The sequence below is a fragment of the Periplaneta americana genome, chromosome 1 (genome assembly GCF_040183065.1).
Source record: "Periplaneta americana isolate PAMFEO1 chromosome 1, P.americana_PAMFEO1_priV1, whole genome shotgun sequence".
Lineage (NCBI taxonomy): Eukaryota > Metazoa > Arthropoda > Insecta > Blattodea > Blattidae > Periplaneta > Periplaneta americana.
The window spans coordinates 55,132,353-55,159,380 of record NC_091117.1 but is presented as its reverse complement, the minus strand read 5'-3'; the positions used below and the strand labels follow the sequence as shown (position 1 = coordinate 55,159,380).

General features: G+C 33.1%; 1 protein-coding gene across 3 annotated transcripts; it reads right to left on the bottom strand.

Moving 5' to 3' along the window:
* Nucleotides 1–520: 520 nt before the first annotated feature.
* On the bottom strand, nucleotides 521–25,591 carry LOC138696048 (retinol dehydrogenase 14-like). Of its 3 annotated transcripts, XM_069820554.1 has the most exons (8): nucleotides 21,452–25,583; nucleotides 17,143–17,235; nucleotides 15,397–15,489; nucleotides 13,913–14,149; nucleotides 10,625–10,810; nucleotides 9,020–9,129; nucleotides 4,507–4,596; nucleotides 521–2,854 (listed from the first exon to the last, which is right to left on the bottom strand). In XM_069820554.1, exons 1-8 carry the CDS (start codon nucleotides 21,507–21,509, stop codon nucleotides 2,750–2,752), a joined length of 972 nt encoding a protein of 323 aa, XP_069676655.1. In that variant the 5' UTR covers nucleotides 21,510–25,583; the 3' UTR covers nucleotides 521–2,749. The 3 variants fall into 3 exon arrangements, with proteins under 3 accessions (XP_069676655.1, XP_069676672.1, XP_069676664.1); XM_069820571.1 differs by lacking the exon at nucleotides 13,913–14,149 and having other exon boundaries at nucleotides 21,452–25,588; XM_069820563.1 differs by lacking the exons at nucleotides 521–2,854; nucleotides 4,507–4,596 and adding an exon at nucleotides 4,628–8,030 and having other exon boundaries at nucleotides 21,452–25,591.
* Nucleotides 25,592–27,028: the final 1,437 nt, after the last annotated feature.

Below are 27,028 nucleotides of genomic sequence, written 5' to 3'. Positions count from 1 at the left end.
AATGTGCACTGTATTGCCGATGATCTCATAATGTGGACATCAGCACCAAAAAAAAAAAAAAAAAAAAACATATGCATCTATCAATAGAAATGAACAAAGCCCTACGGAAATTATAAGATTGGTGCTTTGAGAATGAGTTGGAAATCAACTTGTCTAAAATCAAGTAGTTTACCTAGTTTTTACTCTTTGCCACTTTTAATAACAAATCCATAGAAGATGAAAGCATATTGAAAATGTTACAAAGAAAGCGAAAAATAGACTGACAGTGATGAAAAGACAAGCTGGAAGTAAATGGGGTTGTTCAGTACACACACTAAATACGGTACAACATATAAGACTTATGTCAAACCGGTTTTAATGTACTATGGCAGTAAAGTCCTTATATCTACGACACCAACACGACTTAATGAAATAGAAATGATCCAGAATCAAGCTATGAGGATAATTGCAGGTGGTGTTAAATCTACTCCCGTCACAGTTATGCAAATAAGTATTAACAATATCCCTAGTAAAAACGAAATTGAGAAACAATGTCTTATTTTATTTGAGAAATTAAAACTCAAAACACAATCTCGCTTCTTTCAGAATATTTATAAATTACGAAGTAAATACAATGTACAAACAACTGATAATAAAGTTGATATATAGAAAAGCTTCCACTCCCAGTACACCCAATCTCTCAGTCTGAAATTAAATGTGAAAATGATCTGACACAATACATCACTGTAAAACGTGACATCGACCAATCAGTATTAAAATCATTAGCTATTGAAACCATATGTACAATATATCCAAAATCTGAATGGCTTCATATTTATACAGATGGATCTTTGCGTGATAAACATGGTAGGCCTAATGCTGGAGCAGGAATCTACAGTGACATTTTTAGCTTTCACGTATCTCTTGGAACAGTGTCCACTCACTATGATGGTGAATTAGAAGCAATCAATACAGCCCTGAAACAGCTTTTTCATCACGTACATAAATTTAACAAAGTGGTTATACTTAGTGATTGTAAATCTGGACTCCAAGTACTAACAACAAGTCCTCCAGAAAACAGACGAGTAAGAGAAATTCTTTCTGCTACAAGGGCTTCGTGAAGAGGTAGTTTTTCAATGGAGACTCTCACGCTGTGGAATAGTAGGTAATGAGAAAGCTGACTTCCTGGCATAAAAAGGAACAAACATCAGACAAACTCAAAATAATACAATCTCTTTTCATGCCTCAAAAGTCAGGATCAAACACATAGTCCAGTCCTTTTGTAAACAGGAATTCCTGAAGGAAAGTGAAGGCAAACCTTGGAACATTCTGCTAGACAGACATCCCTGATTTACCACGAAAAAAGACTGTTGCTATATTTTGCTTAACAACCGACATGATTGTCTCACCTCTCATCTACATCAAATTAATATCTATCAGCATCCACAGTGCACCCTCTATAGAAATCAGAACTCTATCATGGATAAAGAACATTTGCTACAACGCCCATCAATAAAGAAAATGGATGCTGATTTACCATCGCACCTCACCAAATACTATTGGGACGCCCGCAGGAGAATGGAAGAAATCCCAGATCATTGGCATTGGTCAACAACAACAACATATTTTATCGTTTAAAAGAGCTAAAATCCTATTCTCCCTCTTTTTCTTCCTCTATTCCCCTTCATTCCCTTATCTGCCTCTCTTTCTCTCTCTCTTTTTCTCTCCCTTCCTCTTCCTCTTTGTTGGATTATGCAAAGCTGTACATCGTGTTTCAAATTGATGGTAACACTTTCATATGACTATTATTAAGTAAGTATTAATGAGAAATTAACATGGTACACGTCATTTGATAGTCAAACCCTCAAAGTTTCAAGTTCTAAATTTCGGAAAATGCATTATTTCTGTTGTCATGGGAGACAATATTGAAAAATGGCAACTCTATAACATAATTGTTTTGCATTCTACAACTGGAGGGCTACTATAGCTAAATTGACCTATCGTTCTTGGCCTCCCACATTACCAGACTTGACACCATTTCACTTTTTTCTTTGGGGGTATATGAAGGATACAGTTTATATGCCACTTCTACCCAAAGACATTGAAGAAATAAGTTATCAGATCATTGCTGTGATTGCATCCATAAACAAAAATATGTTGTAGAAAGTGTGGCAAGAATTTGACTATCGTGTTGATGTATGCCATGTAACAAGTGGTTCTCACACAGAGTGTTTATAACATATCAATAAAAATTTTGAGATTTTCTTGAACAGATTACATACACTAAGTTATTGTATGTACCGATAATAATTACCAGTATTTAATAATCATAATATGGAAGTTCAAACATGACGTATGTTTAATTTAAAAAAATAATAATAATAAAATAATATTACTGTACTCAAATTGCAGAACCTCTCTCGATACGTAATATTGACATCTTCATGGGACAGAAATGCACAGCAACAGGTGTATAAGAAATTAAAACTTACAAGAACTTAGTCTTAAAATAAATAAGCTATTGAACAAGATGTAATAATTTAATAATAATAATAATAATAATAATAATAATAATAATAATAATAATAATAATAATAATAATGCAGTTATGCCTGAAAGTATAGGCATATTTACAAAATTCATATCTAAGAAATTCCACTGAAGATGAAAATCACCATTCCTGGCAGGGATACCTTAAATTGCAGCATTTGGATCACAACATTAACAGACTATGCAAACAATAAAATTCTGCCATAGTCACCATTTTTGTTCAGATACATTTTTCTTGCGGCTTAAGACGAACCAAAGTTTCACTCTTCTCCCAAAGTTTTTTTGCAAGTTCTTTATCTAATGCCATGTTCGAAGCACTGGTTTCCTGTGGACAACAAGGATGACACTACTAACTCTCCTTTCTATTAAGTACGGTAATATAATTAATTATTGCTCCATATTATTATTATTATTATTATTATTATTATTATTATTATTATTATTATTATTATTATTATTATTATTATTATTATTATTATTGCTGTTACTCCAGATCACATATTATAACAGATTGATCACTCTTACGAGTTTTGAAGACTTAAACTTTTAACAATTTCACTGTGCTGCCAGAAGTAGTCACGTTATAACTCGAATTACATGGAGTAGGTGTACTTCTATCTAGTGATTGTTACTAATCAACAGTGGCGATTCTGATGGTTGTTCTCTTCTACATGTTACCGTTTTTAACATGGGGATGGCCAATTTTTATGTGATCAGGGCTATTATTATTATTATTATTATTATTATTATTATTATTATTATTACCGGTATTATTATTATTATTAGTATTACCGGTATTATTAGTATTACCGGTATTATTATTATTATTATTATTATTATTATTATTATTATTATTATTATTATTAGGCTATTATACGAAACTAATAGTGTTTATAATTTTACTGTTCTCCAAACAACGTAGATAGCCAGATTTTCATTTTGATTTTGCCATGTCAATGCAGGTGCATCCTGAATTAAGTTAAAATCGATTAACTTCGAGAATCGGTTTGCAACAATTAACATTTTAATAATTTCAATCCATTTCATATTTTAGACAGTGATAATAACAATGAAGCTAATTTATTTATGGATAGTAAAACTGGAAATTATAGTCTTCTGATAAATAATTGTTTAGGTTTCAAGAAAACTTAGAAGAATATGGCTAGGTACTAATTTTACGAAGTTAGATTGTTAGCTTTCAGATTTTATCTTGTGAGACTTGCAGAGAGTTATGATTTATACATAGCGAAAGCAGATTACAGTATTTTTTTTTAACCACAAGAAGTGCTTTTTCATTTAAAAGTATTGCTTAAAATTCCTTTGAATCCTACAGTTCGAAGGTCCATCACACTGCTACCACCCAGGTTAACTTTATCGAAATCACAGAAAAAGAATCTATGGTATCTATCAGTACTTATATCATCCTTATGTACCTGCTTTGTTGTCTGATAGCAGGTTGTTATTGTTATTGTTGTGAATAGCGACATGCAGTTTTTATGCAGTGCGCCATGTAAATTAAAACTGGATGGAATATATGCAAAACAATATGGTAATGTGACAAGAGGAAAACAATATTTCATATCATACCAACAGAGAAAATGGTTCTTTAATGGCGAAATCAAGAAAATCACTTGTTGAAACTGGAAGAAATACTGGTATTTCAATACAACTTATCTTAAAATCAAGGCGCATCTTATGATCTGGAGCACCTTGTGATAAGAAAAATACGATAAGGCAAGTTACAATGAATCATATCGATCAATTTAAAAGGACGTTTCTATTCTTATATCCATCCGTACTTATACTGAATTACTGGTAGTTACTGAATTACTTAGGAATTCATTATGCTATAGATCTAGAAAAAAGTGAATTAAATAATGTTGCTTTAACTATGTATATTAGAGTAAAGCGATTTCGTATTAGGATTATAGAAAATGCTACTTGTATTTATGCTTATCTTTGTATTATCTATATTACCTCACAGTCTACGAAGTACTTTCCCGTTACTCCTTTCACTTCTTCAGAAACAGCCAAGTGAATGGAGGTCTGAGCACCCTCTGTGGCATCCTAATTAAAGTAAAGACACTAGTAAGGATATACTCTCTTTTATCAATGTATTCCGAAGGGCAATATTAGAACAAAATAGTTAATACCCTTAAAAATAGAATTACCGTATTTCTTGTTCTTAAAAATATGGTCTCTGACTATAGTCCAGGTTTTCTTACTTTATATCCTAAGGGTGAAACAGAACCATTTTCTCCCTATTACTACATAATGCTAGTGGATTATAGTGCTTTCCTAGTTGTCAGGTTGAAGTTTCTTTTGCCAACTTTGTTTCGAATTTCAGTACTGACAAATATACTGGTAGATCTCGGTATATGCGATAGATACATTCCTCAAGGACGCGCTTTCCAGAGGCAAATTGGGATTACGGTACTTTGTACTGATTTAATAGTTACTTAATATTGATAAGCGTATTTTTTTTACGAGAATGAAGTGCTTTCGACACGGTACCTATATTATAATATTGAACTTAGTTATGTTATGGTACAGAGATTACGACATGTGACAGTTGTTGTGGCTCAAGTGTTCCCACGGAGGCTTGACGTTTGTTTAAAGCATCAAGTCGTTTTGTGGAAGAAAAAAAAAGTTTAATTGTGAACTGTGTAGTTTTCTTCGCCCTCTGGCTATACAGCTCTTTGTAACATTTCAGAACATGGTCAACCTCTCTCTTCATTTTAGTACTTAACACCGTCTCAGGATCACGGTCTTCAAAAATTAGCATTGCAGTTTGGATCGTTCGGAAAGTTTCGGCCATATTTTTTGCTGTAAGTTTTCTTGCAAGTTGAGTTTCCTCGACTTCTGTTTCTCCCTTGTTATTGTCCTTACTGTTAGCCATCAGATACTCATTGCTCAAATCCTTGGGATGAAAGTTCAGAACCTTACACACATTCTCTAAATCAACATGGCAGTCTTGTGCCATGTCCGCTAACTCTCTCATTGCACCAGTGATGTCACTGTCCACTTCATCTTCTGGAACCAATACAGTATAAGCCACAGTTTCCTCCATACACCATTCATACATTTATCAATCAATCAATCTTCTTAATGTATCCAGCTGTTTGCTGACAACATAAAGTCCACTATAGTCCACTGTAGTCTATTCAGTTGTTGTTTTTCACGAGAAATGAGGGGTATTTTGATCGGTGTGCATTATAGATGCCTGTTGCTAGTTGCCAGAGGTGGGGTGTAGTTAATATATACTGCAGTGCTGTGTCTTCTGCAACTAGTACTAATGATTTTAATTTACTTCTTTTGTGGTTTATGGATGGACAGTATAGAAGAACGTGTTCCAGATCTTCATCATGATTATTACACCACAAACAAGTAGGATTATCAGAAAGGTGAAATCGGTGTAGGTACAATTGAGTGACAATGTGACCTGTTCTGGCTCTTGTTAAAAATGTTTGAACATGTCTGGGCAAATTTTTGTACATATCCAGGTCATTTGGTTTCTTTTGTACAGACTAAAATTCATACATTTAGAAGTGATAACATTCGACGCATCTCTAATTGCATCCGAATGTTAAACTGTTGCCAGAAAGACTTGATGGTAAGGTTGTCACTCGAATCACATCTAGTAACACTTAACTTGGTTGATGAATGAGCAGTTTTTGGAATTGATTTCGAATTGTCACGAATACTTCTTATAGTTGATTCACAAGTCTCAAAGCACACTGGATAACATGAATCACGTATTATTGCTTCCAAATAGAATTAAATGGCAACCACTGGAATTCAAAAAATCGCGTATATACAAAAACGCGGATAACGAAACCACATATAAAGGGGTCTACCTGTACGTAGAGAGTTCCTATGCAGACCAGACCCAGGTAGTAAAGTTACGACAGCTTAATGACCATAGTGCAGAGCGCTCGTCCCAAAGAAAATAAGCAGTAAAGGGTTGAGAGGACTGGTCTTCATAGGAAAGCATGTACAGATTTGTCCATATACCAGCTTACGACCACTCACTGCTCATCAACTGATTTTGTTAGGTAGAGGTTGGACTGGGACCGGTGCGCATAGGAACACTCTGTACTACAACTGGCAGTTACTTTCTGACGGTTATGTTGAGACCACAGTTCGCCTTTGAAGAAGCTGCTAACGTTCATGAAACAAAAGTTACTGGTGAGTGTTATTTGAAATTTGAACATAATTAGCCTACAGTAGAACCCCGATTATCCGTCACCTATTAACCAATTAGCGGGTTATCCAATTGTCTCTCTCTTTCTTCTTTTTTTTTTTTACAGAAATATATGAAGTACGGTATTGTACATTATATTATCACGTAATTTTTTGTAAAGAGGGTCATTACAAGAATTTACCCATCTACTGTTTAAATTGTCGTACTGTGTAATTCCTACATAAAATGTCTTCCATGGGTATCAAAACAAATTGTGTTGTTCTAAGTGTGAAAAAGTACAAATAACTGAGTGATTTGGGGAAACGAGAGACTGTCGATCATCTCAGAATACGAGATTGGAGTCACAACTGTGTGCAATTTAATAAAAATCAGGATAAAGTGTATTATAAAGCATGTAGGCCTTAATCTACATCATGAGACATCCACTATTCCTCTCTTTCCAAAAGAGTTTCTTTGTCCTTAAAAACCCATTGTTTACAACAGACTTCTGATCCACTTCCTAGTGTGTTCAATACAAGACCATACAGGAAATTACGAAAGTGAAGCATTATTCACTAAATTTACGAAAATCTTTTATGGTACGGATTATCCGATTTTTTCGATTAACCGTTCAGCCCAACCCCTTCATTTCTTTTAATTTTCAATTCATTTATTGTATTCCATAGATCTTACATTAGTATTGAAGCTTTAAGATGTAAAACAAGACAAAATTTTACAAGATTGCAATTTTTTGACGAGATGAAGTGAGGTGAGGCAAAGGATTCGCGATAGATTACTTAGCATTTGCCTTATTGTTGGGGGAAACCTCGGAAAAAGCCCATGATCAGACCAAATGGGGATCTAACCTAAGCCTGAGCACAGCTCCGGATCAGCAGCTAGCGAATCTGCTGACTGAGTTATGTTGGTGGCTCTACAAAAAATATACAGTAGGTACATACAATCAGATGATTAACTTTACAAACTTAAACAGTAAAATTATTCATTAGTTGAGCTCTAACATATAATACATAGCAAGTAAATTAATTCAATTTAAAAGCATAAACAATTCAATCAGATGAGATATACAAAAATTGATAATACAGACGTGGACAAATTATTAGACTAAAACGTTTTTCTTGGAAACATAATATAATTTATCATATCAACTATCAGTATAATTCACAGAGTCTCTGTTGTTGTAAATATGATTGTTTACATCTTCTTGTATATTTTTCCAGTGGTTAAGTATATTTCTTTCTGGCTATGTTGTTACTACTGGTGTTTTAATTGTATACTGCTGAAGATATTCTCCCATGGCCTGCAAGAAGACCGGACATGAACGAAATTGAAAATCTGTGATTTATACTGAAGAAGAAAGTGAACATAAAGAGGCTTACAACAAAACATGGACTCATTTAAGCACTGTCTGATATCTGGCTAAATGATGCTGATATCCAAAGAAAGTGTCAAACTTTGGTTCCCAGCATCCCTGACAAAATCAACGTGTTAATAAAGAATAAGGGAATGTTCACAAAATATTAGTAACCTCAAGACTCAATTATCTGTTCATCATATCTATGCAAAATGCATTTTTGTTCATTATTTCTACCGATAAATACAGCTTCGTTCCACATGTAATTAATTTAGTCTAATAATTTGTCCACGTTTGTACATATCATGCAAATTACTTCAAATTACAAGCATAAACAATTTATCAGTTGAGCTACACAAATTACTATTCAATTTAAAGCATATACAGTTTTCATCAGCCAAGCTACAAAAATATGCAATACATAGTAAACAGATTAATTCAATTTACAAGCATATTTTAGTTGAGTTACCGGTATACAAAATTGTACACTTCATATCACGTAGAATAACTCAATTTACAAGCATAAACAATAACTTACATTAGTTGTGTAGAAGGTATGAGTATGTAGAAATTTGGTTAATTCTTTTCTAAACCTTTTCTCATGGTCCTTCAAAGCTTTAAGATAATTAGACAGTGCACTGAAGACTGTAATACATGGATAGTAGACTCCTTTTTTATAACAGCTTATGAAGATCTCATTTATGTCTCATATTAAAATTATCAATGTCTTCATTAGTACTAACTGTATCTCGGTTTTTAATATAAAACATCATTACAGAAAGAATGTACCACGGATAATAGAGGTTCTATTGTAGTAATGTTTTCATCAACTGGCAGATATTGTGAACTACAAAAATAAGAACTTGTCCAGCTATGACGTAAGAGCTGTCGATACTGAATAATTAGGTAAGAATAAACTCAAATATTATACATACCTTGGCAAACACGAACATTAATATTTTGGCAAGGGTGTACAATACAGGTGGAATGTTTCTCAAGGCTTCTGTAGCCACAAGACCAGGACATAAACTACTGACGGTTACACCTGCAAACATAAAATAAATAGCACTCACAATCTGAGACATAACTGCAGTACACCTTTATTTCAGGAAATTCGTTACAGCTGCAAAGAATAATAGACATCTTACACCACTCACATATACAGGGTGTAACAAAACGGTATGTCAAAACTTTAGGGAAACATTGCTCACATGTAGAGGATGAAAATATGTTATACGAACATGGATCTTTCCTTCTTAAATCTCGTTTTCTATAACTCTGCTTACATTGTATGATGCGCAAAATAGGCCTAGTCAGTGATGACTGTCAGTATGGCCGTTGTATAGTATAGTAGTATAGTATTTATTAGCTGTCGTTATAGCAAAAACTAATGACATTGTCAAATTACACGTGTGAAATTATCGTGCAAAAATGAAAATTTTTCTATTACAACACTAAACATAAAACAAAATGATCACAAATACTCCTTAGAGTTTACAATTGAGAGTCAAGATTATCAAAAATAGGCTAGTATCTAGATGAAAACTGTAACACACTGATCACAAATATTATTTGATTTGCTCCGTTTATATACAATAAAACAAGAATTAACTTAACAATTTATGAGAATTTCCTAATATATTACAACATAATAATAAAATTCAGAGAAAGAAACCTAAAAAATATCTACAGCTTGATTTTCTGATTCAAAATATTCTTGCACAGAATAGAATGGGTTTCTAAGAAGCCACGTTTTCACTTTGACTTTGAATATGTCAAGTGACACTTCCTGTGCTTCCTATGGTAACATGTTGAACATTCTACAGCCCAAAATGTTAGGACTACTTTTAACTTTGGATAGTCTGCAAAATGGTATGTCCAGTTTTTCTTTATTCCGAGTATTATACTCATGTTTATCCATCCCACTGGTGAAGTCATAAAAGATTTTTCTTGATTTAAAGAAGGAGTTGTTGTGTAACAACAACCTCGTACCAGAACAATCTGATTACACGTAAACTCTCTTGTTTATTTCTTGTTAGAATGTAATTACCTACGTACAAATGGTGGTGGCGGCAATGTGCCGTACATTCTCTTTCTGTGTATTTCCCACATTTCCAGCATGAAGTGTTCTGGAATGAGGTGTAATATACACAACATCTCTGAAGGTATTCCACACAAAAACAAAATTACCTGCGTAGCATATAATGTAGGCCTAAGCACAGTTTAGAAAAGAGAACTCTAACGAGGAAGAAAAGTGTTTCTGGACCCATGTTCATATAACATATTTTCGTCTTCTACATGTGAGGAATGTTTCCCTAAAGTTATGACACACCTTTTTGTTACATCCTGAATATCATACAAGTACCTCAAATATAAGACAAATTTGAAACCTGTGAATGCTAGCAAATTAATTATTTGCACTTTTCAAGATCCATTATAAGAAAATTTGTAAATATCAGTATGTTTAAACTGTTCAAAATTGGTGAACATACCACTTATAATGTAATAAATAACAATATATGGGAAAAACTAGTTAATACCTGTTCCTTTCAGTCTTCTGGCCAGTTCATTAGCCATGAGTATGTTGGCTAATTTACTGCAAGCATACATCTCTGCTTCACTGAATGACTTTTCAGCATTCAAGTTGTCCAGATCAAACTGAGCAATTGTATGTATGCTTGATGATACCATCACGATTCGGCTTGGAGAAGACTTCTTCAATAATTCTTTAACAAAACATAAACAGAAAGTTAAGTAGGCCTATAGGCTTTGAATTGTTAAATTGTTAAACACGGACATTAAGTACAGTACATGTTAGTTTGTATCAAAATGTTTGATAATATACACAGTGAATGTAAACAAGTGAGAGCTGTTCCAAGGCTGGAGTTGCGACTTAAAAATAATAATAACCTTATTTTAAAGTTACAATCACTTTCGTGTTCCAGAAATTATTTCCATGATGATGAGAATTAACATGATGTGAGCCATTCAAATGTTTATAAACAATGCTTGATATTAGGGATCGATCTTATCTGGGCTAAAGAGCCGTGGTCTGCTGGAGCTGTTGCTAACAACAGACCACAGCCCTTCAGCCCGGATAACATTGATCCCTATGGCGCTGGCCATGAAAGCCTACATTCCAAGATTAATGCTTGATATTGTACTTATAATCTTGCAGATAGTGAAGTATTGTATTGTATTTATTTATTCCCGCACAATATATTACAGATTATAGGTTCATCATTATGTACTCACACAAACACACACACAATCACGCATACACACACAAAATAAGATTTCTAAATATGAATTTAATTTTAATTTTAACACATGTTCATCAAAGAAATAGTGAAATTACCAATACAATAAATAACAAGATACATAATAAATTTCAGTTTACAAAGACATCTAAAAAATATAATAAATAAAAACAAGACAGTACATAATTAGATTACATGAACAAAGTTATCATCTGAGGTGATTTATTAGGAGAGTGATCCTTTAAAAGTCACGAGACTTTACCTTAGTTATTCTATATATTTGTTATTAATATTGTTAGAGTAAAGAATTATGTGCAACAGTACTAAAGGTAGGTATTCTATTTTATGGCTTTAATGTAAAAATCATTAATTCTGAAAGGCATGGACTGAAGCAAAATAGTTTTTACTCTGGTTTTGAAACATTCATAATTTAAATGTTTAACATCTCCAGATATCTTGTTATATAATAATATGATACCTGTATGAGAAGTACTTTTAAGACTTTCGGTAATAGTATGACAGTTTATGTGCAAGTTCTTGGCAGTTCTAGTGTTATGGTCATGAATTTCAGAAGTCCTTTTAAAATAGTTAAGATTTTTATGAATAAAGCAAACTGTTCCTAGGATGTAGATGCAGGGGAGTGGTCAAATATTTAATTCTTGAAAAATTTCTTTATTTGGAGTGCATGTAAGGACTTTTTTCATTTATAGCTTCAGAAGACATCCCTCAGAGCATTACATCATATGAAAGAATGAAATGTACATAAACATAAAGTTGGAAAAGAGAGAATTTTTGTAAGCATTCTGAAAGCATAACATAATGGTATTGTATTTATTAACATTCCATGGTATTCGTACATTGCTTCACAACTAGAATATGGAACAAGTAAAAAAACCAACGTCGAACACAACACGTCCAGCTATTACACTAAACAAGGCTAGGCTGATAATCGGACGGTGACAACTATGAATTTGTAATACTTCAACAATGGCAAACCGAAGAAAAACAATAACCAGGTATCACTGTAACTTATATTACGTACCATGTTCCATCTAGGTAAAGTGCTTCATCATGTGAAAGTGATCAAACAAGGAACCTTGGTGCAATAACAATGAATAAGACAGGTCAACACTAAGTATTTTAACATTTTATATCACAGTGTAATTTAACAATTTTAATGACTGGATAACTGCATTTGACAAAACATATTAACGTCAAGCTAACCACATTGTTCTACAAAAGATGGACAACATAGCAGAAGAACAAATTAGTTGATAGGTTTTAATTGTTAGTAATAATTGAGTGTTTTAATTATCTATTTAAAAAAGTGTTTTACATGTTATGTTCAAATCATCAAGGGTACACATTATATGTCTCACTTATACAGTTCATGTGCATCTATTTGAAAATGTAATTAGGCAAACTTTCATACATTTGAAAATGGCACATTAGTGCCGAAAACGTTCATGTTATAATCAATTTATATAAAATTAGATAAGCACAGACGGCTCATGTTAATTTAATATAGTATTACAACTTGCTTATCGGAAAAACCATATCAAATGAAATTACTACTATAATTTGCACAGTTTTCCAGTAAATTATATCCCATACTAGTACTGTAATGTTCTTGAATTGTTTCTGCTAGATTTCTTGGTAGTGGCATTATATTTAAAGTTTGTTATTAATTATACATCTTGATTACACAACTTTTAACACCATATCACTTCAGAATATGAAGAATATATACGCTTTCACGTGTTAATTAACGAGGTTACCTTGTTGACTACTTTCAGCCTGTAGGCTATCATCAGAACTGGGTAGTCTTCGCGCCTTCTGATTGCGTTTCTTGTGGGAGTGTGTTTGTGTAGTGTAATGTGAAGTCAAAAAGTGTGTGTGTTCTGAAATTGAGTTGTGTGTTGAGGATTTGATGTGGGTGTGTTTTTGTGTGTCTGTATATTTCGTATTCTTCTAGTGTGTTTAGTTTCTGGTTTTTCGGTTGAAGATGTAGAATTCCCATGTCTGTATTTATGTTGCTGTAGGTGTGTTTGGCATTTGTGATGTGTTTTGTGATTTGTTTATGACTGTGATGTGTTCTTTGTATGATCTGCCTATCTGTCCTATGTAGAAGTTGTTGTAGATATTGCATTTGAGTTTGTTTACGCCTGTGTGGTTGTATTTGTTTGCTTGGACAAAATTTCTCATCTTTGGTAAGTTTGTCGCTCATTCCCCGTAACTTATGTTTTCCAAATCCGTTTTCCTCAAAACTTCCACATTTTTAGATAAAATCATAAATTATGCATGCAAGTGCATTTCATACTGGAAAACAAATCCTACATTTAGCACTGTTTTATAATTGTAAGTTCTTTTTTCATTAATAATTCTTTATATAAAAATAATTAAATTTTACAATTCATGGCAAAAAAAAAAAACAAAAATATTTTTGTTTATATATTCAACTGATAATAGCAGGATTTATTAACACACTCATTATGAATAAAACAGAGAATAAAACATTAAACATATTCAAAATTGTACAAGATGTCAACGAAACCAATTCACACTTACTAATTAAAAGACACGTGAGGAGAAATGGCCCAAAATGATTCACTTGCATCCCAACTGCAAGTTTATCAGCTGTCTGTCTGTTTCCAAGTCCAACGGCACCTGCATTGTTGATGAGCACGTCAAGACGGGGTTCAGTGCGAATAACATTGCTAACGAATTTCCTAACTGATGTCAATGATGTGAGATCAAGATGTAGTACCACAATGTTGGAGTTTCCAGTATCCTTAATGAGCTCATCTGTTACATTTATCAAAAGAAATATATTAGTGCATGAACTATGTCTGATTAATTAATACCTACTTGGTTATTGAGCAACTTATGCACTGTTATCTTATAACTGCATGACGTCACCTGCGACATTTTTATGATTAAAGAACTAGATCGTTATGAAATGCGTAAAACGTAAAAAAACTAGAATATCTTATGATGAATTGCCAAACTTAAAGAGTTATAAACATTCAATGTAGTCCACTGTAATTATATTTATTTTTGTTTCTTATTTTTATTGTGTACACTTCATTCAATTGTTTTTATAATTTTATTACATAAATTATACCGGTATTTGTTTCTAGTTTAACACTAATATGTAGGCTATTTCACAGTGTTAATTTCTATTGTGCACACTTTATCTAAAGGTCTGTTTCTGATTTTATTATGTAAATCGTGTTTATTTATCACTTAACACCAATGTGTATCCCACTGTGTTTGGTTTTTATTTCTCTTATTGTATACATTTTATTCAATTGCCGATTTCTCCTTTTATCATGTGAATCGTGTTTGCTCGTGACTTACTCAATATGTATTCCAATGTGTTTATTTTTATTTTTTATTGTATTCCTACATTTTATTGAATTATCGGTTTCTGGTTTTATTATTTGAATCATATTCGTTTCTAACAACATTAACATGTATTCCATTGTGTTTAGTTTTATTTTTATTGTAGCCCTATACACTTTTATTTAATTGCCTCTTTCTGATTTTATTGTGTAAATCGTATCAGTTTCTAGCTTAAGACTAATATGTAATTGTTTAATTAATTTTTTTTATATATCTTGATTTGATTTTTTTTCACTGCCTCCAGTTGTTATTCCTGTTTCAAGCAGTTCTTGGTCTGCTGGTATAAGAAACCTGTTTTTGTGATAAATGAGTTTGAGACAATGTCTCTGCCCCAGAATCATGGACATAATTATGTAAAAAGTCCCTTTAATTTTAAATATTTCAAAATAAAATGGCTTACTATTAATAGTTTAATCGATTGCTGAATATAGAGTAGGCCTACTGATTTCCAACTTCAATGCAAGAAATCGAAGATAGATATACATAAAATTTTAAAAGCTAATAAGTTATTAAAGGAAAACTTCCAGTTATTTATATCATTTGCTAGATATCTCATGTCTATTAGTAAAAGTAACTTAAAAATTTGAATTTTATTTCTGTAGTTTTATTGCAGTGCTAAGGTATGAATAAGATTACATAATATTTACCTCGAACTTTTCGTCCCTTCTCCAGATTTCTGCAGGCAAGAATAACTCTTGCTCCTCTACGAGCAAGCTCACATGCAGTGGCCTTTCCAATCCCTTAACAGAAAATAATAATATTTTAGTAAATGTCATTAGAACATTATTGTTCCAATACCAATAACAAAAAAGTCATTTTTTTTTTCACTTTACTATTTTGCGTCACTTGCGACTGCTGGAAAGAAACTCTGGAACACTAACTTTCTTGTGAAAATAATTTAAAACAGATCTTCCATTTTTGCTTATCTGACAAGTTTCAATTCATTAAGTTGCTCTATATTTATAGAACATGCATCTTACATCGACGTCTGGTTAAGTGAGTAAGACAACATGCAATATTTGGGCGTATTTTGTCGAGATCCTCAACTGTGTTACTGAATAGGACATTGCTATGACAAGGAACATAACCACTACTGACACTGTAAGTGCATATATGGCTGAAATCTTGAATAGTCCACTACTGACGGAAGCATAGTAACAATTCAAATCTTAATGGACTCTTTCAGAGCAAGTGTGTATGAGTCTATTCGATGGATATGAATGGAGTGTGAATTGAAATGAGGAAAGTAAGCATATGTTCTCACTAAGCATATAACTGAGCCTCTCCATGACCAAAGTCTACGAGCCACCATTGACACCAATAATAAAATTGTGACTATTTTCATTATTCTAACGATATTATTTTAATGATTAGCATTATCAAATAAATTGGAAGAACTATATTTAAGGAATAAATACATCAGTATGCTGTACCTAAAACTGTGCTGAAATGCCATCTACAAGAGAGAGGAAACGTATAAATACTTTGTTAAGATTGTAGCAAGTTGAGGGCCTAATATATGAAGAGAAGAGAAAGAGGTTTTTTCTCCCCTCACTAATTGTTGGATATCTCATACAAAATCTCTACATGAAATTTTTGTTGGACTGTGGTACCTTTCTTTCCCAAAAAGCCTGTATTTTCATTTACTTCCAATCATTGTGAGGAGCTATTCATTGTGAAGCAACTAATCTAGACATAATTACCGGTATGTTTCTAATCTTAAATATAAGTACTGATCAACATAAAATTCATTTCTCATTTACTCAATACCTACACTCAAAGCAAAAATAAAATCACTGATTAACTTTATAACTTTTTTACTATGTTAACTTTTTAGGAAATTACCTGGTTGACTAGTTTCGAAGTGTTATCCTTCATTATCCAAAATCTAGTGAAGGTCCCGTGCTATCTTCGGGTTTCCTGTTGTGGTGGGGTGTGTTCATGATTGTGTCAAAAAGGGTGTGTGTTTTGAAATTAAGTTGAGCGTTCAGGATGTGCTGGGGGTGTGTTTTTGCATGTTTGTAAATTTCATATTGTTCTAGAGTGTCAAATAGAATAGTGGAAACTAAAATTAAGAGAAGATTCAACAAACTAAAGAGTGAACATTGTTAGCTTATGCAAAGCAAAAAGAGTACTGTACCAGTATTTAGGAAGTAATAGTTAAGAAATCATTGTATATAAAATAAAACCATAATAATTTAAAGCAATAAATATTTTTTGGAAGTGTTTTCGAAAAACATTAAGTTGCAATTTCAATATATTTGTGGAATGAAACAGGGCAGAAAGGTGAGCATGGATGGGCATTAATTCACTTGAACTACGGTATTTATACTAGATGATACAATAATCTAACTATATTTGGCTATTAAAAACAACACAGGCGAAAATCCTACCTGTGTTTGCTCCAGTAATGATGACAGTCTTGCCATACAGTTTCTTCTGGCTCTTGCATATTCCAGTTGTCAATTTTATGTACAATTTCACTCCTGAAAAACAAAAATTAAGATTTATTAAACCATTTATGTCAATATTTAATCTTAATGGAACAGAAGCACAGTTTTACTTGTTAAACTTACAGTCCAGTCAAAAGCTCTCAATAGTGATGGCGGAAATTAATTTTAAAAACTTTTTAATTTGCAACCTGATTAGCAAAAGAGCATAGTATTACAGTATAGGTATTCATACAATATGGAAGCTCAATGGTGATTGTCTTGCAGTGGCGTAACAAGAGACTGCAGCTTAAATTTCTAGATTATATGTTTTCCCCATATTCTTACATTTCTTTCACCTTAAAATACGTCTTCGGTAATTTGGAATATATTAGGCCTATAAATAGAGATTTACTTATAATGATATGTGACTTCGCACTAATGAAAGAAATTGTTAAAAAAAAATAATAATACAAAATTACTTCAGGTTGCCAAAACATGTTAATATGAGTAATATCAGCAATGCTTCATGTTTTTCTACATATGAACAGTTTTAATTCCTTACATCTTAAACAATAAACAATAAATTATTAATAGTTGATTAAATGGCGATCTTACTCGTGTTAATTATGTAAGCATGTGCGGCTTACAGCTGTTTCGGTGCTATTTGACACCATCCTCAGAGCCTTCTGTGTCTCGGCGCCATCTCAACTTCGCTGCCTGTTGTGTGGGTACACTAGTACACTATTTGACACAACTCTTCATCACACGAACGCATCCACAGCGAAGTTGAGATGGAGCCGAGACACAGAAGGTTCTGAGGATGATGTCAAGTAGCACCGAAACAGCTGTCAGCCGCACATGCTTACATAATTCACACGAGTAAGATCGCCATTTAACCAACTATTTATATTCAAGTGTTAAAAGTAGTGTACGAAAGATTCATCATGGAATAAATTATTACTGATGAACTGTTACAGGAGAGCTTATGTGATTTTTAAAACTTCTACAATTTTCATTAAAAAATTATGAATTTCAAAATACATAAACATGTCTACAATATTATCATGTGTACAAAATTTGGCGCCATTATTGCTAATAGTTTTGAAATTAGATTTTTTAAATATATTTTATATTGACATCACTAAAGTCGACAAAATTTTCAAAAATTTTTAGTTCATATTTGCTCAAAAGCTTGAAAATAATAATGACTCTCATGAGAATAGAAATTAATTAGCTTTTTGAGCTCAGTTCTAAACAGATAGTCACAATATTTTTCTTTTAATTTCATGAATTTACCATTACAGCATATTTTAAGCTAAGTGCAATATGAATTTGCTCTGAAGGAACTTAACACTCAACTGGTATCTATGGGTAAATATAGACCCATATGGATAGATATCGTAATGTACATTTAAAAAGTAATACCAGTTGAGGGTTAATATTAATATTTCATACAAATGCTAATTAAATTTTATTTATCAGAATTTAATTGACATCTATGAGAAGTTTCAGACCAATCTAACATAACTGTTGTGCAAGGAGATTTTTTAATTCAAAATTTTTAAAGTCGAGAAAACAGCATTAAAAAAAAGACATTTCTCTCAACTCATTCACGCAACATACTATGTCTGGCCAAATTTGATTATATGGGGTGGTACCTTAGAATGGTTAAGATTTTGGATTATATCCCCATAACTACAAAGATACCAGTACGGATCTCATGTGATAAAACTGAAATACTTCCTGAACACTATACTAAAACATACAATTCACTTTGAATCCAAGATGATTACGAATTTACAAAGAAATTTCAACTATTCTTACCTCTGGCAAACAGAAGACAGCTTCAATAGCTACAGATTTCTTCCAACAAAATTTCGAACTGAAAAACAACATACGTTTCCACTCTCGAAGATAGTGTGATACAAATGCGAGATATTGTTGAGCATCTAACAAACGATTCACAGGTATATCAATAGTGGGGAAAAAAATCAGTAGTGCTCTGCAATTACGCGAACAGACACCAGATGGTCCTAGAACTTTTTACGTAAATGGTGAAAAATAACCCTTCTAGGAGCAAAATACCCCGTTTTACGGTACCTAGAGAAGAATAAAGAAGTGTATAATATAGTATTTGTGGACCAAGAAAAGGCGTTTGACAGAGTGGATTAGAATAAACTGATGGGGATCCTAAAGAAAACTGGTGTGGATTAGAAAGAGAGGAGGCTGTTCTGTAGCCTTTATATGAAATAACGAGTCAACGCATAGGAGAAGAAATGTCTGAAGGAAGTGAAATAGGGAGAGGAGTACGACAAGGATGTCCTTTATCACCTACCCTGTTCAACATCTACTTGGAGGATTTAGTGAAGAACTGTTTTCAGAACATGGGAGGAGTATAGTAGGAGGAAGGAGAATAAACTGTATAAGATCTGCTGATGATATGGCGTTATTAGCAGAAGAGGAGATGATACTAAGGGATATGGTACTGGAGCTAAATGACAGCTGTGAGCAGTATGAAATGAAGATAAATGCCAACAAGACGAAGACCATGGTCATAGGAAGAAAAGTAAAGAAGGTAAACTTGCGAATTCTAAATGAGGCAATACAGCAAGTGGACAGCTTCACATACTTGGGGTGTACTGTAAGCAGTAACATGAGCTGCTGCCAGGAAGCCCAAAGGAGATTAGCAATGGCAAAGGAAGCTTTTAATTGAAAAAGGAGCATCTTCTGCAGACCTCTGGAAAAATAACTAAAGAAGAGAGTAGTGAAGTGCTTTGTATAGAGTGCGGCACTGTTGGGGTAGAAACTTGGACATTACGACGAAGTGAAGAGAAGCGAATAAAAGCATTTGAAATGTGGAAATGGAGAAGAATGGAATGTGTGAAGTGGACAGACAGAGTAAGAAATGAAGCTGTGTTGGAAAGAGTGGGTGAAGAAAGAATGATGCTGAAACTGATCAGGAAGAGAAAAAGGAATTGGAATTGGTTGGGCCACTGGCTGAGAAGAAACTGCCTACTGAAGGATGCACTGGAAGGAATGGTGAACGGGAGAAGAGTTCGAGGTAGAAGAAGGTATCAGATCATAGACGACATTAAGATATATGGAACAAATGAGGAAACGAAGAGGAAGGCAGAAAATAGGAAAGATTGGAGAAAGCTGGGTATGCAGTGAAAGACCTATCCTAGGGCTGAACACTATGAATGAATGACATGTTATGAAATGTGTATAACTTAAGCGTAACTTATTATAAATGTAGGCTATATGTGAACATTGGTTTAAATGTAATTGAAGGGTTGATAGCAAAAACCGGACAAGTCCAAAAATTCCAATTTTGAGCATAGTACAGTTCTCTTCATTTCATTTCAAGTGGCATCTATTGACATAGCAAGTTTCTAAAAAAAAATCGGATTTGTGCCATTGAAAAGAGTCAAAATGTAGCATTTCTGCAAAAGTGGATTAGTCCAACGTCTTTCTAGCAAAAGACGGACATGTCACAAACTTATCTGGTTCTTGTTAGAAAATACCATAAAGATGGCATTAGTGGTGTCTTCTTTTGTTTCATCGCCATATTAGCTGTTATTGTCAGTGTTACTGGTTAAATATTTCGTTTTACAAATGATCATCAAAATGAACCAGATCCAAAGAAAGCAAATCATCAGAATGAGGAGAATGTTGAGGTGGCTGAAGATGACAATAGCAGTGGGTGTGATGAGTGAAAACAGCTATAATAATAGTAATAATTTTTTTATTGAGCACAGTTTATCGTGTTAATAGAATAATTACAGTATTTTTCGATACTTTATATTCCTGATGTGTCAAGAATTCAAAGACTGAAAGACACAAATTTACAAAGAGAAAAATATAAACATAACAATGCTATTTTTATTGTTCAGGAAATGATTTCAACATTAAGTTTTTAGTTTAATAAAACACTTATAAAGTATTTATTTGTATGTTGATATAGTTGACAATATGAATGAAACATGATTTCAAATACTTTTCCTCAGTTAATGTGTGTACATATAACATTTTCTGTAAAAATTGGATATGTCCAAATATATGTACAGATATATTTTTTTCCAAGAAACCATAAAAAAGAGAACAGTGAAACTTTTTACCAGAGTTGGTAGATATATGAGATACCTGTATAAAATATGTCAGATTATTATACTGTATGAGAAACGTAAGGGATAGTTTCTCTCGTTTTCTGAAAAATTAATATTTTGGACTTGTCCGGTTCTTGCTATCAACTCTTCAATTGCAAGATTACCTATTAATACAGCCACCACATACCAAAAAAGTTGACTGCTAAGCAAATAACTCAACATCCTCCAGTCTGCTTCGTAAATCTAGTAACACTACTTCACTTCAATGTATAAACAACAATCAGTTACATGATTTCCTATCAACATTTTCACACATTTTATCAGTTTTATCTACCTTCTAGTAAGCCACTGATTATTATATTTCGTTCTGACGACAGAGGAACGTTTTATCTATCGAATTATGCAATATGTGTTGTGCTAGTCAATGTAATCTGAAGATATACGCAAATATTACGCATGATCGAATAACTGATTATGGGTGAAATAGATACTGTAATTTACTGTGTCTTTGGTTCAGATAGAGCAATGACAGGTAGGCTAGACTTGCAAAATTATTATGATTTTAAAAACCAAAAACAGACAATTTTGTATGTTTTACTAACTTTTCTGAACATTGAATACTCTGTAGCATCAGTATTCATAAATATTTATTATATTTAAGAAAAGTTATTTTCAGGAGGGCATAGACACTCACAAGAAACGATGAGCAAGGTTTTTTTTTTTTTTTTTAAAAAAAAAAGAAACATACTGAGAAGAATATTTGGGCCAATACTTGAGAAAAAGATTTTGCAGAACAAAGAAAAACGCACTGGCACTTAATTCCTTTGATTTTCAAAGCTGCTTTTTGTATAATTTCATCATTTTTCTTGTAATGATTGAAATTATACCAAAATTAGCTTTGAAAACCAAGGGAATTAAAAGTGGCAATGCTTTTTTCTTTGTCCTGCAAAATCTTTTTAAAAACACACAGTGAATTTTGGAGGCACAGCGACGATATGTAGAATAAAACAAAGCATAATTCACCAAACTGCAATTGAAATTTCGTAAGGAAAAGGACCACTGGTCCCACCACGATTGCGATATGTGAACAATTATAAAAAATATTGACGTTCCCTCTTGTATAAAAATATCGAAATGCAATTAATGAAAACAGAGCATTGAAACAAATAACGAGTTAAGTACCAAAATTATATTTATTCAGGCAAGGAAAAAAAAACTGTTTAAATTAAATATAATCGTGGATTCATATAAGGCCTACAGAAAAATTATGATTTAATCATTAGCTGTAATATTATTCTTTAATGTCTATTTGTAATTTCCAATATTATTGAATAGTTCCCCTCCAATTTAAATTGCAAATTGAAAAAAAAAAAAAAAAATGAAACAATGTCAGTACAGAAGTATTTACATGAATAGTGGGGTATGTCCACTAGGAACAAAATGAATAATATGACGTATGTACCAGAGATATTAATCAAAAGTAATATTAGAGAACAAAATAATTTAACCCTTTAACAGAGTACAATGTTAACTAAGGAAGAGAAGAGTCGCCCTGGTTGGCAAGTTGGTATAGCGCTGGCCTTCTATGCCCAAGGTTGCGGGTTCGATCCCGGGCCAGGTCGATGGCATTTAAGTGTGCTTAAATGTGACAGGCTCATGTCAGTAGATTTACTGGCATGTAAAAGAACTCCTGCGGGACAAAATTCCGGCACATCCGGCGACGCTGATATAACCTCTGCAGTTGCGAGCGTCGTTAAATAAAACATAACATTAACTAAGGAAGAGACTAGTGAAGTGCTTTGTATGGAGTGTGGCAATGTATGGGGCAGAAACATGGACATTACGACGAAGCGAAGAGAAGCAACTAGAAACATTTGAAATGTGTACAGGGAGAAGAATGGAAAGTGTGAAGTGGACAGACAGAATAAGAAACGAAGCTGTGTTGGAAAGAGTGAAGACTGGGTGAAGAAAGAATGATGCTGAAACTGATCAGAAAGAGGAAAAAGAATTGGTTGGGCCACTGGCTCAGAAGAACTGCCTACTGAAGGATGCACTGGAAGTAATGGTGAACGGGAGAATAGTTCAGGGCAGAAGAAGATATTAAATGATATACGACATTAAAATATAGGGCCTAAGGATCATATGGATCATATGAGGAGACAAATAGGAAGGTAGAAAATAGGAAAGGTTGGAGAAAGCTGGGTTTGCAGTGAAAGACCTGCTCTTGGGCAGAACAATGAATGAATGAATGAATGAATGAATGGTAAGTATCACTTTTGTTCAAGTAACTGTTCATAGAATCCTCTGTTCTCAGGCTTCACGAATGGCAACATAGCTCTTAGATTGTTTATTTTTTTCCTTTGAAAGTTTGCTTCTGCACTTCAGTTAAGGGATCTCTGTCTGTTGTTTCTGGTGCAACATTTTTCTTCATCACCCAAATGTCACTCCAGACTTCCAAATCATTGAGGGCTCTCTTCACTTTCACTATGCCTGGCCTATCCTTTGTAATTTTGATCCATTTAACCGGTATGATGTGTATGTTAGTGATACTGAGTAATGAACCTGCGACATCTTTGAAGTACAAGAAGTCTGTTTCTTTCATAATGGTGACATGAAATGGTTTTGATGCAGTAGCGGACGGTGGGTTTGAAAGTTGAGGAGGCAAAGACGTGAATGATGAGAATATATAGAAATGTAAGGCCTGTGACGTACCTCATTACCAAGAGCAGAATTTATAGATTTTAAGAAATTAAAATTAGGTTTTCTAACTCATGTTTTAGGATTTTAAATCTTATGTTTAGGAATTTATATGATTTTACGGAAAAAGAATAAAAATAAACAACATACTGTTAATATATTACAACGGCTTGGTAAAGATTGCCTCTCTTTAGGACACTCTAAGTCCTAACCTACGAATTAGGTCTTTTAGGTCATATTCAATTTAAGAATGTTACCCTTTGCTACATAAAACGAATAAGAAAAGCAATATTTCGAGAATAACGAGATTGCAACAAAATTGATTCGAACCTAAGAATCCGGGGCTTGCTCATTACTATTACATAGTCTAATTTTACAGCAAATTAACTCGACGTTCCTCTATCTTCGCAAACCGATCAAATAGGCCACAACATACTGAATAACTGCTACTAGAAGAAGCTAGAGACAAATCTGCATTTGTTTCTAAACTCTCGATATATTTAAAACACTGTATAAATAAATACATCTCGTAACACAAAAGAATAAAATAACAAGAACACCCGCAAACAAGAGAAAATCTAACAACGTAAATGAAAATTTTTACGCAGGGAGAGAAAACTAACAACACGTGACTCAATTTTCTAAAACCAAGAAGAGAGAAAGAGAGAGAGCTTCCCAATACAGCCGAAACCAGCCGTGACTATAAGCAGTACAGTTGTCAGAGGTGGGTAGGACATCTCCAAATCGGTTCCCCTCGCGCGTTCTAGTCAAGTTTAAACACTCTTCTAGCCAGCTATCTTATTGGTTGAACTGCTGTTGTCATGGTTACCGGGGAGTAGCGTCATGTAGCCGACTCCTCTCTCCTGCTCTCGCATAGACACAGCTGGCTGCTGGATGTCGACTATACAGGTTACAGCGCTATCTGTTATTTTTCAGTATGAATTATTTGCACTATTTACACCATGGAACGCGGGCATCACCAACTGAATGTGGTCGATTTTACGTACCGGTAACTCACATCTTAGTCGTAGTGAAGAGTAAAATTAATATAAAAGGAAAAATGTTCGTCATTTGCTATAACTTGTCTGTGATCTTAATTCAGCTGGAATTATTACTGTCATATTGTATTCTGGTAAAATATTAGGGGAGGCTCGACCTCCTTTGCCTTCCCTGAAAATCCGCCACTGTTTTGATGTTGCAGTTATCATAGTTTCAACCAAGTCCAAAGGTACTTCACACTTCTCTTTCCTCTTTATTTTCTCTATTTGCGCACAGTCCCTATCACAATTCGTGTATAAATGTCCCTTTACCAAGTATTTACCACTAAGTGCTGCTCTACAGCCAACCGAACAAGTTCAAATATATAGTAAGGAAAATTATACTACAATTTCAGTCAACAACTTATCATATTAGTACAAAAACAAGTTTTGTTACAATAATCACATCATAATTCTTGGTTGTATCCACGAATATTTTCGATTTTACAGAAAATCATCAGGTGGAAAAGCAATAAATTAGACAATTGAATACAAGTGAAGTATAAAATATAAAATGCATACATAATGAATAAAACAATATAAGAACATTATCATATAACAAAATTATTAAAAAACTTATAAAAATCAATTATAACATGCATTTGAAAGGTGATGCATATATATATATATATATATATATATATATATCTTTTGGAATTTAATGAATGCAAGAATATAGATGTAAGATATGTGTATGTTGAAGGTTAAAATTTAATAATGCCATATTTTGATGGTGGTTGAAAAACTGGAGTTCTGTGAAATATTTTGTCACTCGGGTCGATGAGTTGATTAAGACATCTGAAATTAATCAATGGATGGTTTTACGAATAATAGTTAGAAAAGAGAGTCAATTGGGAAGCAGCAATAGTGCTCTTCTACTAATACTTATGATGCTGAAGTCAACTCATCGACGCGTTACATGTCTTGTGACTGATCTTATGTACCTACTATGTTGAATGTAGGTGGGAAGGGGAAAGGGAGTTTTGTTGAGATACCAGGCGAAACAACTCGATAAATAGTTAAATAGTGATATGATATAGAGGATTTTGGGGGTTCGGAACTTGTTCATTTAACAATTGTGTATCTTGATTATATTTTTTGGCAATGGAATATTCTTCAGCTGAATTGATTAAATATGAATCATTTATTGTTTTTAAGATCTGTAATGTATTATGAATACTACCGATATTTAGTTCATGGCCATTCAAATATGTTCTGGTACATAGCTCATATTTTATGGAATAATGCTGAGTACGTAACTCAATTGCAATCTATCTTTATAATATTCACCTACTTCTCCTGGTGTTTGAAGTTAGCCCAGTTTATAAGTTATAGGCATTGACACATAGATTTAATTTTCACCATTGATCCAATTTTGGCATTTAGGCCATTACGGTATTTATTCAATGCTACTATTAATGAAAACAGAACTGTGTACCACAAATTCTTCAACAATAAATTATTTACACAGCTCGTAACTCAATAATACACTAATTTTCTGTTTCTAGCTCTGCAAGTTAAATGTTGACACATTTTTCAGTTCCCCCAGCAAATACCAAATAAGTTACCTATCGAAATATGCATGTTCATATCCTCTCATTTCCTCATCTTCTGTGACAGTTCACTGTCGTATATATTAATACAATAATTAGCAAATTTAATAAAGATACATTTAGGACAAGACAAAATAAAAATAAACTGGGAATATCAACTGCTACTTTATTATAAATCAGTCTCCATCACTTTTGGTAACACTGTAATGCGCTACATTGGCAACAATGAATGTGAAATTAAATGAATAGTGTTCTTAAAACAGTTCATAGTATGAAGCAAATTGTTACCACATAGTCCATTGTTGAAATTTAATTGTTTGATGAGGTCATAATTTGAAGAATGTTCTGAACTCCAAAGAAAATAGTAAGATAAGGGAAATTCTTAAATAAAAAAAATTTAAATGAAATCTGGGTGAATCTGTCCCAAAATGTTGATTAAGCTCCCAAATTTAAA

Coding starts and splice junctions, on each gene's coding strand:
- LOC138696048 (XM_069820554.1), bottom strand. CDS start 21,509: ATGTTGAGTTATTTGCTTAGCAGTCAACTTTTTTGGTATGTGGTGGCT. Junction 10,811..13,912: donor CCTCACGTGTCTTTTAATTA/GTAAGTGTGAAT, acceptor GTTTTGTTAAAG/AATTATTGAAGAAGTCTTCT. Junction 4,597..9,019: donor TAATGTTCGTGTTTGCCAAG/GTATGTATAATA, acceptor TACTTTAATTAG/GATGCCACAGAGGGTGCTCA.